General features: G+C 56.6%; 1 protein-coding gene across 2 annotated transcripts in view; it reads left to right on the forward strand.

Annotated features, from left to right (window-relative positions):
• Positions 1–17,370, forward strand: part of CORO1C (coronin 1C) — a 46,086-nt gene that overhangs the window by 7,908 nt on the left and 20,808 nt on the right. Inside the window, exons 1-2 of one of the 2 annotated variants that reach the window (XM_035340693.1) lie at positions 7–132; positions 14,817–15,016. In XM_035340693.1, coding sequence (XP_035196584.1) covers positions 14,822–15,016 — 195 coding nt within the window. In that variant the 5' untranslated portion in view covers positions 7–132; positions 14,817–14,821. Of the gene's footprint in view, positions 1–6; positions 133–14,816; positions 15,017–17,370 lie in introns of those variants that run through there. The other variant, XM_035340692.1, reaches the window with a different exon arrangement.

The following is a 17,370-nucleotide window of genomic DNA, read 5'->3' on the forward strand; positions in this document are numbered from 1 at the left end:
GGGGCCAGGCGGGGGCGGGGCCCGCCCCCGAGCGCCGCGGTCAGTCGGGCGGCGGCGGCGGCGGCGGCGGCAGCGGCGGGGGTGGCTCCGCCGGGCTGAGGAGCGGACGCGGGGCTGCAGCTCGGGATCGCGGTGCGCGGCGGCCGCGGGGGTGCCGGGAGGGAGGCGGGGGGGGGGGGCTCCCGGTGTGATGGCGGGGCAGGAGGGTGGCGGGGGCCGAGCGGGTGCTGGGAGCCGGGAGCCTCCGGTGGCCGGGTGGGGCCGCCCGTTAGCGCCCGGCCCGCGGCGGAGCAGCGGCTGTCAGCGCTCCCGGGCCCGCGGGGGCAGCGCGGGCGGCTGCGGAGCGCGGCTCCTCCACGCTCGCCTCCTTATTAGGTAGCGGAGCGGCGCGGCCCCGCCGCGGGTTCCGGCATCCGGCGGAGGTGGCGGCCGCTGGCGGAGCGGGGCCGGGCCGCGGCTCCCCCCGGTCGGCTGCCGGCAGCGCCCCGGTGCCGCCGCCCGGGTGCCCGGTGCCGCCCGGTGTTCCTCGGTGTCCCCCGGTGCCTCCCGGTGCCCGGTGCCGCCCGTCCTTTGTCCCGCGGCCGGGCCCCGCTCGCTGGCAGCGCGGAGCCCCCGGGCCGCCGCCGCCGCCTCCCGGGGCGCTGCGGAGGGCGGACAAAAGGAGCCGGGGCTCCGGGGGCTGCTGGGGGCCGCTGGGGCCGGGTCCTGCCGTGCTGCCCCCCGAGGGGTGGCCTCGGGCCCGGTACCGCCTCGGGCTGCTCCCGGGGGGCTCCGGCACGGTGACCCCCCGGTGCCCCCGTGTACATGGCACGGGGCACGGCAGTGGACTGGGAGCTGCGTGGGGACAGCAGTGAGAGCGATGGACGTGGGTCTGTCGCGGGGGGATGCCCCTTGGTTTGGGGTTTCTGTGCTGGCAGCTGTGGGCGCAGCCTGCCCGTGGGGCTCTGAGCACGGCCAGCACCCTGCCGCAGCTGCGTGCGGGGAGCGGTGTCAGCGGCCGGGGATGTCGGCGACCGAGGATGTCGGCGACGTGGACGAGCGCCACTTCCACTGCGGCACGGCGTGGCGTTCGGTTCCCTGCTACCGGCTCTGGTTTATTTGTAGGCCAGGCTACAGCCACGCTGCTGGGCGTTAGCCTCTCCTTCAGCCCTGCGCCCGCCCCAGGAGAGCGGAGCCAAGCGGCACCGTGCGCCCCGTGGGCAGCACACACGGGTGGAGCAGGGGGCAACCCCTGCCCAGCGTGGGGCAGGGCAGGAGGCGCTCGGCTGTCCCTTGAGCAGCAGGCATTGAATCATCCTTCCTGCTCCAGGGGAAGGCAGATTGCAATAAAACGTCTCGGTGAGCGCACGACGGCTAACGTTTGCTAGAGACTGTGTACACAAAGGTAGGAGAGCAGATACTGTTGTGATAAAGTCAGTGCCTGTTTGTTTTGTGCTGCTTTCTTATTTTCCGGAGCACGGTAAAAGCTGACACGCTCAGGTGTATTTCAGGGAGCGTTTGTTTTTGTGTAGCACTTCACGGTAGTAATTTTTCAATGGTCACTTGTAGGCTTTCCTACAGATTGCTTTAATCAGCGTTTGGGTCTCTTTATGTTCTCTGCTGGCATCGCTCTATCTTCTGGTGAGCTGCCTTTTCAAACATCATTGGATTTTTCAAGTTAAATCCTCATGCTTATTGCATCTGTCACTTCTGGGATTCACTCCAAGCAAAAGGCAGGGATTCGGTGTAATGGCAATGAGATGGAATGCACAGAAGGGTAAAATATCAGCTCTCTTGACTGATACAGCAAGGGGCTACGAGAGATCTGCTCTCGGTAACTGTTACAGGCATCATGTCGAATTCAATATTAGAGACTTTAACGACCGTCTCATAAAATGGCTCATTAAAGCACGAAGTTGCATTTTGATTAGAGGAGGATTTATGTTGCTGTCCTTCATTTGATTATCGATTCCGAGGAATACGCTTAGCTCGGATGCCAACTTCCTATTTTGAAGACATGAGCAAAACACTTCCTGGCCAGAGTTTTCGACTCGGTGAGGTCATCGCTGCACCACTCCCAGGGCTAGGAATGTCCTTTTATGCAAACTCGCAGGCACATTTCGCTTGACTTTTAAAGTCTGGTTTTGTTTGTTTTGATTGTGTTTCACCGAGGCTCTTGCGATAATCGCAGGCCTTCCACGAGGATGCATTGGAACAGCAACTCGCTGAGGATTTCGAGTGCCCCAGTTTAAGCATTTACAGGGCACACGAGCAAGAACCACGCGCCTGCGTTCTCCTTTCGTATTTGCCCTGTAGCCTCCCCCACCTAATGCTGTTGGTGTGCTTAAATTCTGGTTGTTAACTCGGAAATTTGTCTGATTAAAAACTGCTTACGGCTTCAATTTACAGGCGCACTGGTTACGCGGTCCTGTCTGAAAAGCCAGGTCGTTGGTGGCTGGATGCTGACAGGAGATGAGCTGTAGCTTTCTGTCACAACATGCACAAATGCAGGTGATGCTGACGTGACCGGGGTGAATGCCACGTCAAAACTAAGGCTGAAGGGTTTAGGTTGCCTGATGTGACTCAGGAAAGCTAGGGCTGGAAGCTGCTTATTCCAGCTGTGTCGGAATAATTCCACCGGTACGGGTAGGAATCGGTTACTGGGCACGGTATTTGCGGGTAGCATTGTCTTGGTCTGTTTTTCCCGTGTGAATGATTATGCTCAAATGGATTATTAGCCTCTTTCTGAGGTTATAATTGCTCGGTAGGTGATTTTGCATGTGCTTTAAGCCGATAGCATCAGCACGTAGCGTGCTGGGTGACGCAGGAGGCGCCCAGCCTCTGGGCGCAGCAGTGGGGACGGGTGCTGAGTCCCTCGGAGGAGCAAAGCCCCCAGCAGGTGCCGTCCTTTAAGATGCCCAGGTCTCGGCACCGAAGGCTGTTCCGCAATTATAAGCGGTGTAAAATTCTTCCTGGTGACAGCATCGTTGCTTTCATTCCGTTGTAAATTAACATTCTACGTGCCTCGTAGGTTTGTGTAGCGAATGCGAAAACGGTCACAATTAATGGCAGGATGTGAGTAGAGGCAGTGATTTAGCATAAAATGGAAGGTGTCTGTTCAGGCACTGCTGCGCGCTCGTTCAAATAGATATTATTTTTTTTTTGCCCTTCTCCCATGAAACTCTTCACGCTACTGAGACAGATACAATCTCTTAACAGCAGTTCTCTTTGTAGGAGGTCACAAAGTGCTCCTGAAATGGAGGAGCCTTGTGTGATGGAATACCACAGAAGCTTTAAAATCCTGCTCTGCAGGTCAGGAGCTAGCAAGGAGCTCGACAGAAACAGTGAAAATGGCATCCCTTCCTTAAGGGGAGCAAACAACAGCGCTGCCAAAGCCTGCTGGCCTGCTGCTGCCCATCGCGAGAAGTCTCCTTGGTGTAGAGGTGCATTTCCTCAACATTACCGCCTTGCTTCTTGCACGCTGTTTGCTGGGTCTTGCACAAATTCTGCTGATGATAACAAGTGATAGCTAATTCATCTCCTGCTCTCAGCGTGCGGTGCCTCTGTTGAGGTCTGGCTCTCAGTGGGGGAAGCTGGATGTGGTTGGCTCAGTTGCCGTGATGCTGCTTGACACTGAGCTGGGCCTCTCGATCCATCATAATTAGGTTTTCCTTGTTTTCCCTTTTAATAATTGAATTTGGAAAAGCAGTGGAAATAAAATTAGGGTAGTGGTGGGATCTGACTTAAAGTGATTAAGGTTCAGCCTGATGCGGTCAGGCGCCCTGAGATGAGCTAGCAGCTTACCCCTGCAGCTCTGCTGGTGCGTGCCCCGGTCCGTGTTCCCGTTTGGAAGGTTCCTGGCCTTCTCGTGGCCCTCCGAAGGAGGTGCAAGTTTTCAGCAAATCTTGGCTGGCCGTAGCATCTTTGCATCTATTCACTCAACGTACAGCCCTCCGTAGACGAATATCAAGGCAACCGTTTCTGCAGTGATGTCGAAGACGCCTGCTCCGGGTGCCATAAAACCGGAGGGGGTGGCCTGCCCCAAAGTAAGCCCTCTTTGCATCCGTCCACGAGCCCGGGCGCTGCGTTTCACCTGCAGCTCCCAGCGCCAGCAGCCTGGGTACTGCGTTTCGGCTCGCCCTGGCCCCAGCCTTCCGAAATGTGGGAACTTCCTTCCCTCCCCCTCCGCCCCCTGGTTCTGCATAGAGTTGCCATAGTGACTGTGTTCTTGGGTCCTTGAAAACCCGTTGTTTATCTCACGTACGCGTATAAAAGTGCCGTCTCGAAGGGCTCTCTTCCGTGCAAACCTGGCAGGGACTCGACATCCTCCGGCGCTGCGAATTCGGATATTGGACGTGGGTCAGGCACCGTCAGACAGACTGATAATGGGGATAATTAGCACCACCAGGGATTAGCAGGCAATAACAAATTCAAGCCGTAGTAAGCACTCTGTCCCCGGGGAGCCGGGCAGGCTGGCGGGTCTGGGCAGATGATCACTCGATACGGAGATAGGCATCAGCGCAGCCGTGTTAGGTCTCAAAGCCACTTTTTTAAAAAATTTTTTCCCCTCGCTTTAAATGCTCAGAAACTTCACCGTGTGTTATCTCCAGCTGGAATCCCAAACACGCCACGGCTTGGGGTGTCCGCCTGGCGTTGGGTTGGTATTTTTCATCCCACCGAGGCAGCGTTGCAACCATTTCTTGCAGTTATCTGGGTGAAGCAGATTGATATTCCTCTTTCCAAGTGGGAAATGCGAGGTCAAGCGTTTTTCTCAGCTCTTCAGGTACTAGATAGGGAATATTTCTCCCTGGGAATCATAAGCATGTGTGTTATACAGGCGGCTCACGTGTTTGCACCAGCACGCGGTGCGGGGGTTAGCTGGTTAGCTCCTTGCAGCGCGGTTGGCGTAAGTACTGCAGTATCTTGGAGAGCGAGCAGCCGCTAAGCTGTCCTGTTCAGAACAGGAGGAGGGTGAGATGATTTCTTTTTTGGTTCGTATTCATTTTCGGATCTGCCGAGATGGGTTTGCAAGGCAGGAAAAACTTCAGAGCCAGCTCAGACGAACGCAGGTTGCCAGACGTACTTCTGCTTTAGCACAGCGTGACGTGTAGGCAAAGCTGTCCTTGCACAAAACGCTCCTAGCTGGGTGTCGTGCTTCCCAGCATCTTTTTCCTGGCCGCTGCCGCTTTCTGGAGCGATTTGTTAGCTCTGCGAGGCCTCTCGAGATGTGGTTGGAGGGGTAGGCTGCCCAGGTTTGGCCTCCTGTTTCCCCGCGCTTTGGATGCGTGTGTGTTATCTCCACGCTCTTCGCTTTGCTCCCTGATGTTTCTCTGGGGGCAGAGGTTATCTTTTTGTTCTTTTTATGTAGCGCTGGCTACATTGATCTTCTGCTCTACTAGGGGAGTTCTGAAGCACTAGGAAAGATCACATAAAAACCAGCTGGGGCTTATCTGGGTGTAAGACCGCCTGTTGTTTCGGCTGCTCTCCTCCAGCGGTGCTGTAAATGCCACAGGAGCCCTGTCGAAGGGCTGAAAGCTGAGGCTGTGCCCGCAGCACCATGACTGTCGAGGCAACAGGTAAGTAAAGCTTAAAGGTCACCAGATGCAGGCTGCAATCCCTCGGTCCCCTTCCCGATGCTGGGTTCTGCCCAGAAGCATGGCCCGGGGCTTGTGTCGAGGCGCAGGGTGGCAGCTCTGGTCCCGGATGGATCCGCGCCGAAGAGCAGCTGTAGGACAGAGGAAATGCGTTTGAACTCGGAGCCCTTTGTCGAAGCGGATGTTCGAGGGGCCGTAATTGGTACCATGAGATAGGGATCTGAAGTCGAGTTAGCAGATCGAACTATCTGGGTTTGGGTTTTAGGCTCCTCCAGCCCCTCCCTCCCTCCGCCCCAGCCCTGATTTCAAATTGCACGTTACGGAAATGGGACAGAATGACAATGGTGCTCTTTGAATTATAGGCTGCTTGGCCAGAAGAGCTGGCAGGACAGCAAATGGAAATCTGGAGAAGTACGTGCCAGTTCCAACTGTGAGAATTGAGATCCATTTTGCAGCTTATTTGTACAGCATTAAAACCTGAGCGGCGTTCACGCCATCCAGCCCGAGCCTTCTGCGTCGTCTTTGTCCAGGACGTTGCCTTGCCTTTGACAAGCCGTCGCCGTTCTTATGTGGAGAACCACAAAAGCAGCTCCACGCCCGAGTGCCTCGCCTGCCGGGTGGGTGCTAGCAAGCAGTGGGAGTCACTAGATGGGGATCCGGCATAGATAGGATGCGGTCAAGGTGTTTCAGAGCACTTATTATTTTTTGGGGTAGTGTCCCCATCCCAAAGTGTGGTGTGAGGGCACGGCCGGCCACGCCGCTCTGTGCTGGGGCTGCAGCCTGACGCCACTCGTGTCAGGGTCATCACATCTGCTGTCGTGGGGCCAGAAGCAAACTCCTGACACCACAACCGTGTACGGCCCCAAGGTGAGCCCGAGAGGCCCCGCTGTGGCTCCCCGAGGCAGCGCCGCCGTCCTCGTGGCCTGCCCGCGGGCCGGGCCCCGCTGCCGCCCGGCAGAGGGCCTGCGGTCAGGCCGGGCCATCTGGAGAGCTCGGCATCCCCGCCTGGTCAGTCTGAGTCACACTTAGCGGCTCTGCTGGCGAGCCTGGGTTGTGCTGAGCCGTTGTTTCTGCTTGATTTCGAAGCTGGGAGGAATTCGCGGCCCTGCTGGCTCCGTGTTTGTAGCGGCGAGCTCTCTGCAGGCCTGGGTTTCCTGGGGTGCCGCAGGGCACCTGCGGCCCCTCCTCTGTGAGGCGGCTTCTCCCCGAAACATCCTCAGCATTTATAGCTCCTTCCTATGGATACCACGGCATGTTGTGGTTTGGGAGGAACAGAAACAGTTTATCAAAGCCTTTGGAGATTTCCCCTTTTGATAAATCTCACCAGTTTTTTAAGGCGCGATTCGGTTACTGTCAGCAAGGAGCAGCAGCGTGATGCTTCCAGGAATATCTCAAAGCCACTGGAGTTCAGCAGGAAGCGTGCTTACCTTAGAAAATAGCGTGTTAACCAAATTAACTTCATGTCTGCGCCTCTTCTTGACTGGTGCAGAAAGGGAAATCCTGCACGTGTTATTCTTTGTATTTTTGTGCTGGGTTCCCAGCACCCAGGGGCTGCTTGGCCTCCAGCTCGGGCTCATCGCTGGCTGGTACGGCCTGCGTCCTGGACCAGGAGCTGCCTCCGACACAGACTGTTGGCCATTTGTACAGTCCTTTCCTGCTGCCAGGACTCGGTTGTGTTCCAAAGAAGTGCCTGTGCCTTGGCTAATTGCTGGGGAACGGTGGGACGTGGAGGGCTCCAGCTGGGCTTGAGACGCTGATTTGGGAAGAACCTAATGAAGCTCTGGTGGAGAGGAGCTCTTCCTGCATTCATAACCACCGTCCTTAGCTGGGACTGGGCTTTCACACCAAGATTGTTTCCCAGATTCAAAGGAGAAAAGGGGGGGAGAAAAAAAAAATCTTGTGATATGTCACTCAGGAACATGATCTCAGAAGAAGCTTGCATGCAGCCTTCAAGAGAGCAGAATCCAGCAAATTGGGGTAGCAGCTCCGAACAGATTGATACTTCCTCGTTAGCTCGGCTACGCTGATAAGAGAACTAGGTCAGCTGTATGGAGCAAGCGTTTTATCTGCATACTTCTCTTAACAGGAATCCTGGAGCTCGGCCGTCCTAACAGGCTTGCTGATTTGCAGCTCTGCACAGGGGGTTGTGCTCTCTGTCTCGTGTTTTCCTCGGGGTCAAAGTGTGGTCTGGAGCCCTGTTGCTCCCTCCTTTGTGGCTTGTGCTGCTCTTGCTGGAGGGGTGATGCAGTCGGTCCCCAGGGCTGTAAGTAGCATCTTCCATCGTGCTGGTGTAATGTCTCTGGCTGGAGTTCACAGGGCTGTTGCTCAGCGCTGGAAGTATATTGCTCTGTCTCTTGGCAGAAGATGAGCATACAGCGTGTGAAGAGGCATCTCTGGTGTTTAACCGGTGGAGAAAGTGGAGGAGAACGAAGGCTCTTGCAGGGGAGCCTGTGGAAGGCAGAGTGAGGCCTCCCCTGGCCAGCTGCTGGCGTGGCGGTGCCTGGAGGTGAGAGGTTGCTCCAGGGCAGGGTTCCCCTTGCCTGGCTGGCGCTCGCGGCTGAGTTCCTGTGTCTGGTGGCAGCAAAAGGAGAATACCACCAGAGATGCAGACCCCAGGAGGGAGGTTTGCCTGGGGGTGGTCGCTGTGTGGGGGCAGCAGGAGAGCACCCGCTGGGCTCCTTTGAGCCCCTCCGACCAGGCGCTTTGTTTGTGTTTGTGCCACTGCTCTAGTGTCTCCTCACCAGCTACCCATCCCACTGCGGCCTCCTGATGAATTGTTTTGTGTAATGGTTTTCGTGTGCGTTTGTTGCTGTAGCTTTATGGCAGACGACACGGATTAAGTGAAGCCAGACAACGCTCTCTCTTCTGGGTAATGATTTCTAACTGCGGTGCCCTTTTGTCACCGCAAGTCGCGGTAAGTGATGTGATGGCAGCTGATAAAGGCACAAGCTACAAAACGGTAGGAGCAAGGAGGCTGCGTAGCTAAGGAGGTGAGTTGTGTACCCAGAGGTCTTCAGGAGGAGATATCCACGGCATCCCTACATGTGCTTGAAAGGAGCCCCAGCGCGGGGGATCTGCAGGTGAGGGGAGCACGTGCAGGGCAGCCCCTTCCGAAATAATCCATGCTCCTTGATGCCTGGGAGCTCTGGGGCTGCAGGCACTTCTGATCCAGAGCTCTTCGTGTTACTGTCAGTCACAGCGCGGTTGTTTTGGGGTGCAGCTCGGAAAAACAGTCGTATCGAGTATTTCACAAGTTAGAACCAACACCTTGCGTTTCGTCCCAAACAGCTATTTCAGCTTATTTTAGGTTTGGGTTGCGTTACGTTTTCAATGTGCTGTGCTCCCCAGTTGAGATATAATCGAATTCCCTGGTAGTTTGTGGTTTAGGTTCCCATCCCAAAATAGAATCTTGCCAGTGGTATAGCAGCTGGAAATTTCAGTATTAAGTTCAGATTCCAGCTTTTTGTCTTTAAAATGAAGTGAAATCAGATGGCAGGGTCTTGCTCAACCTAGGCTAAAGTAACCAAAGACTGAAAATCATCTGTGCACAAATATGATGTATTTTGGAATTGTGACCATCTGTAGTAGTGTTTGCCCGTGGTTTAAATAACTCCCAGCATCTGAAAACAAAAGTTCTGTCAGCAGTGGGCTCAACGTGAATTGATTTGAAATGGTGCTCCATAGGGGGAATAGCTTTATGTTTAAGAGCAGGGCCCTGAGTCAAGGTATTGGCGGTGGTTCCCTTTTCTACCAGAGGTTTCATGCGAAGTGCTGGGGTGAGCTGCATTTTTGTGGTCGTGTGATTTATTTCGCCGCCCCCCCCCCCCCCTTCGCTTCCTCCCTGCCCAAATATCGCAAGCCTTGATACGATGAGACTGAGTCCGCTGATTCCCTTGATACTGGGAGAGGGAGACGAAGTCCTCCCGCAGCCCCGCTGGTGCCACGCCGGTTCTCCGCCCCGAGAGCTCCTTGCTAGCAGTGGTGGGTGCCAGCAAATGCTTGCCTGCTTGCTTCCCTGGGGATGTTTCTCACTCCCCTTGCTCGGAAATGCTCCTCAAATGCTGTCCTTACAACGACCTGGCGAGCTCTTCTTCAGGATGAGCGTTTCTTCCAAGGTGCTGCCGTGTTTAGTACGGGAAGGCCGCGAAGCGTTTGAGCATTTTAAGGAATATGTGCGTGGCTCGGCTGAGCGTGAGGCAGGGTACGGCTGCCGGCAGCCGTGTGCCGCTGCTGGGGTGCGATGCGCACGCGTGGGCTGCGGGGAACGTGCTGAGGTTGCACAACCGAGCGCTGAGAGATGAAGAAACATGAGCGTGAAGCGATGAGGAAATAACCTGGGCAGTGCTCAGCTCTTCCCCTTCTCACGTGCGTTGGGATGAGGCTGTCTGGGGAGTCCCGCGTCCCCCAGCCCCTTGCTGGCGGTGCCGGCGGCGGGCAGGGCTCCGCGCACACGGGAGGAGCAGCGGGATGGGGTCTCCTCAAGGCCTCCGAGTGCTCGCATCCTCCCTTCCACGCGTGGCTCTGGGCCTTATCCATCACGCGATGCTCAGAGCGATCTGAAGAGCGACTCGCTGGGTTCCTCGTGGGCTTCTCGGTGGTGGCCAGCTGCTTGTGCACGTGGCTGAGCGCCGCGCCGAGGGCGCTTCCTCTGCCCTGTGCGCAGGATTTGTGCCTCTGGTGGAAACCCCTGGGGCCTGGTTCTGGGTTCAGGACTACACCGTCCGTTCTGATATAGTTTTGAAAGGGTTTCAGCTCTGAGCACTCGTTGCTTTTGCAGATTAGGCCCAGGAGCCTCATCCCAGGTGATTCAGGATGACCTTGGACTGTGTGCCGATGCCCGAGGGATGCAGGCTTCCCCCTCCGCGGTCCAGGATCCCCTCGGCCATGTCAGCAGCCAGGCTGCCCGCCCTGTCCCACCCTTCGTGCAAGGCAGATGTCCCCTTATCGTGGGCATCAGTGGTAACCCACCCCTGTGGCATCGCCTGTCGTGCCTTGCTCTTTCTCCTTGTCTGCTTCTCGTCTTGATCATTATCTGAGACCAAATTTATTTCAGAGCTGCCACTGGAGCTCACGGAGCTTCTTCAATACGGCTGATGCAGAATGGGGCTTGGGGGCTTACCAGAAACATTGCCACTTGCTTTCCTTGAGGTTTTCCCTCCGAGGAGAAGCCCTACTCCCTTCCAGCCCCGGATACCAGCGTGTCAGAAGGAAGCACGGTTCTCCCAGGCTGGGGGACTGGCTCTCCCTCCCCCCCGAGCAGTAGCCTCCGGCTGGCCGGGACTTAAACTAGCCTTTTATTCCAAACGTCTCCCTTTCCAGAAGGGCTCCCAGTCACATGGGCTGAGCAGGATTTTGCCATTAGTGGGGGGTTTTCCTGTAAGCGTTCCCTAGCAGGATGCGTTTCCTCTTGCATAAGCAGACTGAAAACCCTCCGAAGCCGCAGAAATACATCTGTTGGCCTCTCTAGACAGATAAATCCTTTATAAACAGGAAAATGGGCAAACTCATGGTAACTCTTGTGACACATCGTGATGGGAGATCAGAAAGGAACGGAATGAAAAGTATCACTGTGCGAGCGGGGCTGACGGCATCCGAGATCCTTTTAAATGCTGACACGGAGGCCAGAGCCTGAGCCATATGGCGGGCACAGGCAGCGGGAGACGGAACGGAACGGGAGGTGTCATTCAGCTGGAAGTCACTTGACATTTGGGGAGGGAATGGGAAAGAAAGAATGCAAATTAACAGAAGGCTCTTTGCTGCGCCCCCGTGCAGGACGCGCAAGGTGCTGGTGCCACGCAGCAGGTCCAGGAGATCAGCGCCGGCGCGGAGCTGTCAGCACTTGCGTTGTAGCTGCCGGTGCAGGGTGGCGGACGCTTCTGTTGTAATTGTGCTGAGGGCTGGAGCTCTGGCAAAACTGAAACTCCTTTCAGCTCCCGGCAGCGAGGCTTTAAATCCTCTAAACTTGTACTTTACCCCCCCCCAAAAAAAGCATTTCCTGTCTAGCAAGTGTACGGAGATCGTTCCAGCTCCTCGCCTCAGACGTAGCAGCGGTACAGGGATGGAATTAGCCGTCCTGTTTTAAAGCCTCACGCTGCAGCCTGGCCACTGAGCTGAGCCCCATCGTGGTGTCCCATCGCCAGCCCGCGCTGCCGTGCCGAGGCCAAACCACTCTTCTGGATGGCAAACCGTGGTGGGTGTCATCGCTCCCCAAAATCCTAGAGGTGAGCAGGGCCGGGCACTGCTCGCCTGCAGCCGGCCCCAGGTCCCAAATTCTGCTGGATTTGAGGATGGCAGAGGAGGGAATCCTTTGGGCTTCAGGACCGAGGACAAATCAGGATGCTAAACGCTCTTCCCTTCTAGCAAGAGGCAGGGGATGACTCCTGTAGGTGCTCGGGGTCAAACCAGCCCTGCGTTGTTTTCCACCTGCTCGCTTTCTGTGCTGTGCCGAAAGATCCCCCCTCGCTCCTCTCCTTGCCGGAGCCTGCGCATATTTCCCCCCCCTCCTTCTCTTTGGAGAGCAGCCAGATCAAAATGGCTGTGATCCAAAGCCAAGAATCACTCCCTTTGCTATGGAAATGAGGAGCGGAGGCTGCTCGCCATGTGTCCTCCTGGAGAGCTCCCGCTCACGGCGATGAGCTGGAGGTGGGGGGAGAGGGCAGCGAAGGTGCGCCCGGACAAACCGCCTTGGAACAGGAGGGGTATTTAGGGGTAACTCTCGGCATTTTTAAGAGTAGAAAACAAACCAAAAAAATTACGGTTTCTATCAAATGGGAAATAAGGTGGTGGAATGTCACCGCTGGATAAAAACGTTTCCCTTCCACGGGAGCTGCAGTCCTGAATCTGAGGTTCGCAGGGAGCGTTCTCTTTGTGGCGCTCCGGTGTTGAGCGAGCGAAGGAAAGATAAAATTACCCGAGCTCCACAAATAATCCTCCTTATTACCCACCGCATCGTGTTCCTGGCGTGAAAGCAGACAAATGGCAAAGCCCCCGTGTACGCGAGGCGTTGGCGCTGGGCAGTTTGCTGCGTGTTAAGGCAGCGAGGCAGGGGGAAGCCCCGGCTTTGCCTCCTCCTAAGACGTCGGATTTTAATCCTGGTGCGCGGTGGGATGGGAACGGCGGTGGAAACGGACGCGCCAGTGCCCGAGGTGGGTTACCTTACCCCTACGCACCCCGGGTGGTTGAATGAGTAGGGTTTTAGGTGTGGGGTTTTTCCTTCTCGTGAGGGAAAGGGCTGAGCTGGCTGCAGGCTTCCCAGCGCTCCGGGCAGCGTCCTCGGGGGCTGCTGGTGATGGGGACGTGTCCCCAAAGCGCTGCCGCCAGCCCAGCCCTACCGGTGCGACCGGCAAAGGAACCGGGCTGGCCCCTGCTGGGGGACGGGGACAGCCCTGCCCTGGGCTGGGAGCTGAGAGCCGAGGGCAGGGCTGGAGGCAGCGGGTCCAGAAGTCACGGAGCTGTGGCCGTGCTGCCCCGCTGTGATTCACGCCGGGAGGAGACGCTCCCAGGTCTGTCGGTGTCTGCTGCCGAGGCCACGCAGTACGCTGGGCGTGGAACTGCCTTTTTTTCATGATGCATCCTGATCAGGCCTCGGGCAGCTCGGTAGGATGGCGTTCATTTCTCCCGGGGCTGAAATTCACCTCTTTAGGCTCCACACACGTTTTCGTGAGGCCGAGGCCCCTCTGGACGGGACGGGGGTGCAAGATGCGTCCCCTGGAGCCAGCAGAGCTGCTCCTCGGTCCCTCCGTGCTGTGCCACCCGCTCAGCCAGCCTCTCCCCTCCCTGCCGTGCCTCGGCCCCTTCCTCCATCCACAAAGGGAGCAGAAATGCTCCTGGTTTGTGCCGCGGCCCCGCCGGCCGGGGTTTGCTCTTATCGGGCGCGCTCTTATCGGCGCCTGGCGCTGACGAGCGGCTACTGCTCTGCCAGTTCCCTCCGGTGCCACTGGGTGCGTCCGGCTGGGACGGGCCACCTTGTTGTGTAAGGAACGTCGGGCACAGCGCGTGTGACGCGGTTCCAGGGAAGCCTGAGCTCATCCGAAATGCCACAGCAGTCGCTAGGAAGTTGTCCGTAGCTTTTTGCCTCTGGACGTCTTGAACGCCCCGGTCATTCGCGGCGTTTCGCATTTAGAAACAGCGCTGCTTTTGTGAAAACTGCACAAGTTTGTAGCTGAATGGCGCCTGCAGCTCTTCTGTAGCTGCGTAATGACCAGGTTAATTCAGGAAGCCTACAGGACCACCAGAAACAGCCGCTGGGCCAGGCAGCGCGGCCCTTCCCGGCCTCCACCTGTGCTCGGGGACCGCCTGGGAGGCGAGGCAGGAGGTGGGCGCTGCTGTTTTATGTTTTTTGCACGCCGATATTTTCTTTTCTTCTGGTTTTTGCTTTCCCTAGAGACTGGGGCGCAGAAGCGTTTGCCTCAAAGGTGCCAGCAAGATGCTCGGTGGAGGCGCCTCCTTTTCCTGCGGAGTTGGAGGGCGAAAGCCTCGTAGGACAGGCGAACCTCACCGCCCCAGCCGTGCCCCTTCGTAAGGCCACGACACCAAGGCTGTGGTCATAAGGCCACAGCACCGCTCGCTGCCAGGGCTGGGACCCCAACGAGGTCCCGTGCCCGTCGTCCTCCCGGACTCGAGCGCTGGAATTTTCCACGCCGGTCGGCTTCCCTCTGCTTTAACTGAAGCCTTCTTGAAAATCCTTTTCTCAAGAGAAGTGCTACGGACACACTAAGTTAATTTGAGTCATTAGGTTATTTCCATTCCTCCTTTCTGCCTAGGAGACTGATTTTATTATTTTTTTTTTAGTGAGATTTTGGAGTTAGAAGAAAGAAGTGGGAGCTAGCTCACATGTGGAACCACTTCACAGGAACACCGGATTTTGAGAGCTTGCATTTTTATTTACATCCTCTGGACCCCGTCTGACTTGAAAGTAAACAAGCTCAATCCGAGCCCAGATTTATCCCTGAAAATATGTGGAGACTTGTCTAAAAACTGCTTTTAGGATTAGGAACTTCCTTCTCTGCTGAAAGGGAACGCATCCACCATAGCAGCGCCGCCGCTTAGCCGGCGGCCTCCTGTAGCACAGCCTTGGAAGTTGGGTCGTGGTTGGTACGAGACAGTCTGAGGCTTTTTTTTAAAAAAAATAAAGGTAAAACTGAGAACTTCACAGGTCTCGTGAACCTGCGTCTGGTGGTGGTGGGAGCTGGGCGACGGCGAGGTGTCGGGGCGTTACTGACCCTTTGAAATTCCTCCCCGCAGACACGATGAGGCGAGTGGTACGACAGAGCAAATTCCGGCACGTGTTCGGCCAGGCGGTGAAGAATGACCAGTGCTACGACGACATCCGCGTCTCCCGCGTCACCTGGGACAGCTCCTTCTGTGCCGTGAACCCCAGGTTCGTTGCAATAATCGTGGACGCGAGCGGCGGCGGAGCGTTCCTGGTGCTGCCTTTGCACAAGGTGAGTGCTCCGGGGAGTTCCTCGCTGCTCCGTGCTCGGCTCCGTGCTGTCACTTCAGCACTTGTTTGCGGATATTACGCCTGTGAAGCCTCCGCCGTGTTGTGACAAACGCAGCTCGGCGGTGCCGTGTGAGAGGCGCTGTGTGTGTCTCACCGGAGTAACGCTTCCCGCACATCACGCGCGGTAAACAAGCGGTTTGCTCGACTCATCTAAAGCAATTCCTCGCGTCAGAAACTTCGCAGCAGGACCCGTGCTCCCTGCAGAGCCCCTTGCAATGGCTGTGGGCAGGCTTTGCAGCCATCGGGGACTTGCTTTGGGTGAGGATCACTTCGTTCAGGAGCACGCCCGCCCCCAATTGCTCCGTGCAGCCCGGGATCAGGCGGGTGGGCACCTCCGGGGGCTGCTTCCAGGAGGTGCATCCGCACAGCCCTCGTGGCCACGGGCTCGGAACTGGTCTGGGCTGCTGCTCGTGCTGTTGGTGACATTACGTGGTGTGCTACAAGAACAACCTCGGTAGGAAAACAGCTCCTCCAGCTCCTCCACAGCTCTCCCAGGGTGCGTGGCTGCGGCCGGGCTTTATCACGCCGCAGCCAGGTCTCGTTAGCACCGGCACGGAGAGGAGCAGTGCTCCATCTGAGCCCGTACAAGGAACACGTCCCTTATGTTCTGTGCTGTGCAAAATGCTGCCGTGGCTCCAAGAAAGCATCTTGCAGCGGGGCCGTATGTGCTCTAAGCCTTCCCCATATGCTTTGAATGTCGCAGAACCCCAGGGATGTGCTCTGCAGGGCGCACGGAAGGATTAGGATCCTGCCCACCAGCTATGAGAACTCAGCCTCCCCCAGATACTTGATGCAGCCAAAGATGGGCACAGAAACCTCCCTGGCAGCCTCTTACAATCCTGTGGTATAAAGGCATAGGAACGAGCAGGAGCAGCGTCTCAGGCTGCAACAACTTCCTTCAGCCCCCAGGTAGTGCACGGAAAAACCGCGGAGCATCTTTCCTTCCAGCCCTGTTGCAGGGCGGCGTTCCCATCTCCCTTCCTGCTGCTCTGCCTTTTATTGCAGCCCGCTCACAAGCCTCCAGTGCTCACCGGGAAGCCTCTGGCAGGTGCTCGACCAGCCCGATCCCTTTGCGGGTTCAAAATTTAAAACCAAAAATGAGAAATAACCCTAGACACGCGGTTTCCTTTTAGCATCTTCTTTCCACGGGAATTTTTTTCTCCTTTGAAACTTTACGATTAGTCAGGCAGAGCTTGGGAAGTGCCCTTAGGAATGACAGGGGATCGTGTTAAGGATGTGTCTCGTTCTCAGTTCTGCACACGTTTGCCTCTAAAATCACGTCTGGCTTCACAGCGTAAATTACTGCCACTTGGATAAAATCGGTAGTCCAGTGCAAATGATTTTTAATTCACATTTAGAGCCCAGGCCAAGTGTTTCCGTGGTGTTGCTTCACAGAAGCAGCAAGCAGTCGGGCCGTGCTGTGGATGCAGCGCTTTCAACAAAATGGTTCTCCCCAACACAGGAGCACAAGATGGGGAAGCGAGTTCTGCGGCGTGGCGCAGGAGCCTCGTGGTGTTTCCTCATTCCTTTAAAACCTTCCTTTTTTTTGTTGTTAGAACCAGTGTTTTGCTCCCGTGTGAGTACGGAGAGAGGAGAGGCTGATGCTCCTTCTGATGCTCTTACTCCATAGCATTTTGTGTGTCGGTGACCCTCGAGCCCCCCTCAACCCCAGACTCGAGGTGTCCTCAGCCTGGTCCTGGCCCCGTCCTTTTTCGCAGCCCCCCGTGCAGCCGTGCCCCGTTTACCCGAGAAATGCTGGGTTTGGGGCTTTTGGGCGTTCATCCCCATAACCCGGCCGTGCCCCCAGCGCTCTGCCTCGGAGCATCCATCCTCTGTGCTTCCGGTCATTTGGGGTGGCTTTGGGGTTTTTTGGGGGGCATTTATCCCGCTAAACCTGGCAGTGCTCCCCGCGCTCTGCCTTGGAGCATCCTCGGGCTGCTTCTACTCGTTTTGGGTGGGTTTCGGGGTTTTTATGGGGCATTTATCCCGCTAAACCCACCACGCCCCTGGTGCTCTGCCGTGGAGCATCCTCTGGGTGCTTCTGCTCGTTTTGGGTGGGTTTGGGTCTTTTTGGGCCTTTGTCCCACTAAACCCAGCTGTGCCCCCGTGCTCTGCATTCGAGCATCCTCTGGCTGCTTCTGTTCATTTTGGGTGGGTTTGGTTTTTTTTGGGCATTTATCCCTATAACCCGGCCGTGCTCCCAGCGCTCTGCCTCAGAGCATCCTTCTGCTCGTTTTGGGTGGCTTTGGGGATTTTTTAGCATTTATCCCCTTACCCCTCCTGCCCTCCTTTGCC

Source organism: Oxyura jamaicensis, chromosome 15 (genome assembly GCF_011077185.1).
Source record: "Oxyura jamaicensis isolate SHBP4307 breed ruddy duck chromosome 15, BPBGC_Ojam_1.0, whole genome shotgun sequence".
Classification (NCBI taxonomy): domain Eukaryota; kingdom Metazoa; phylum Chordata; class Aves; order Anseriformes; family Anatidae; genus Oxyura; species Oxyura jamaicensis.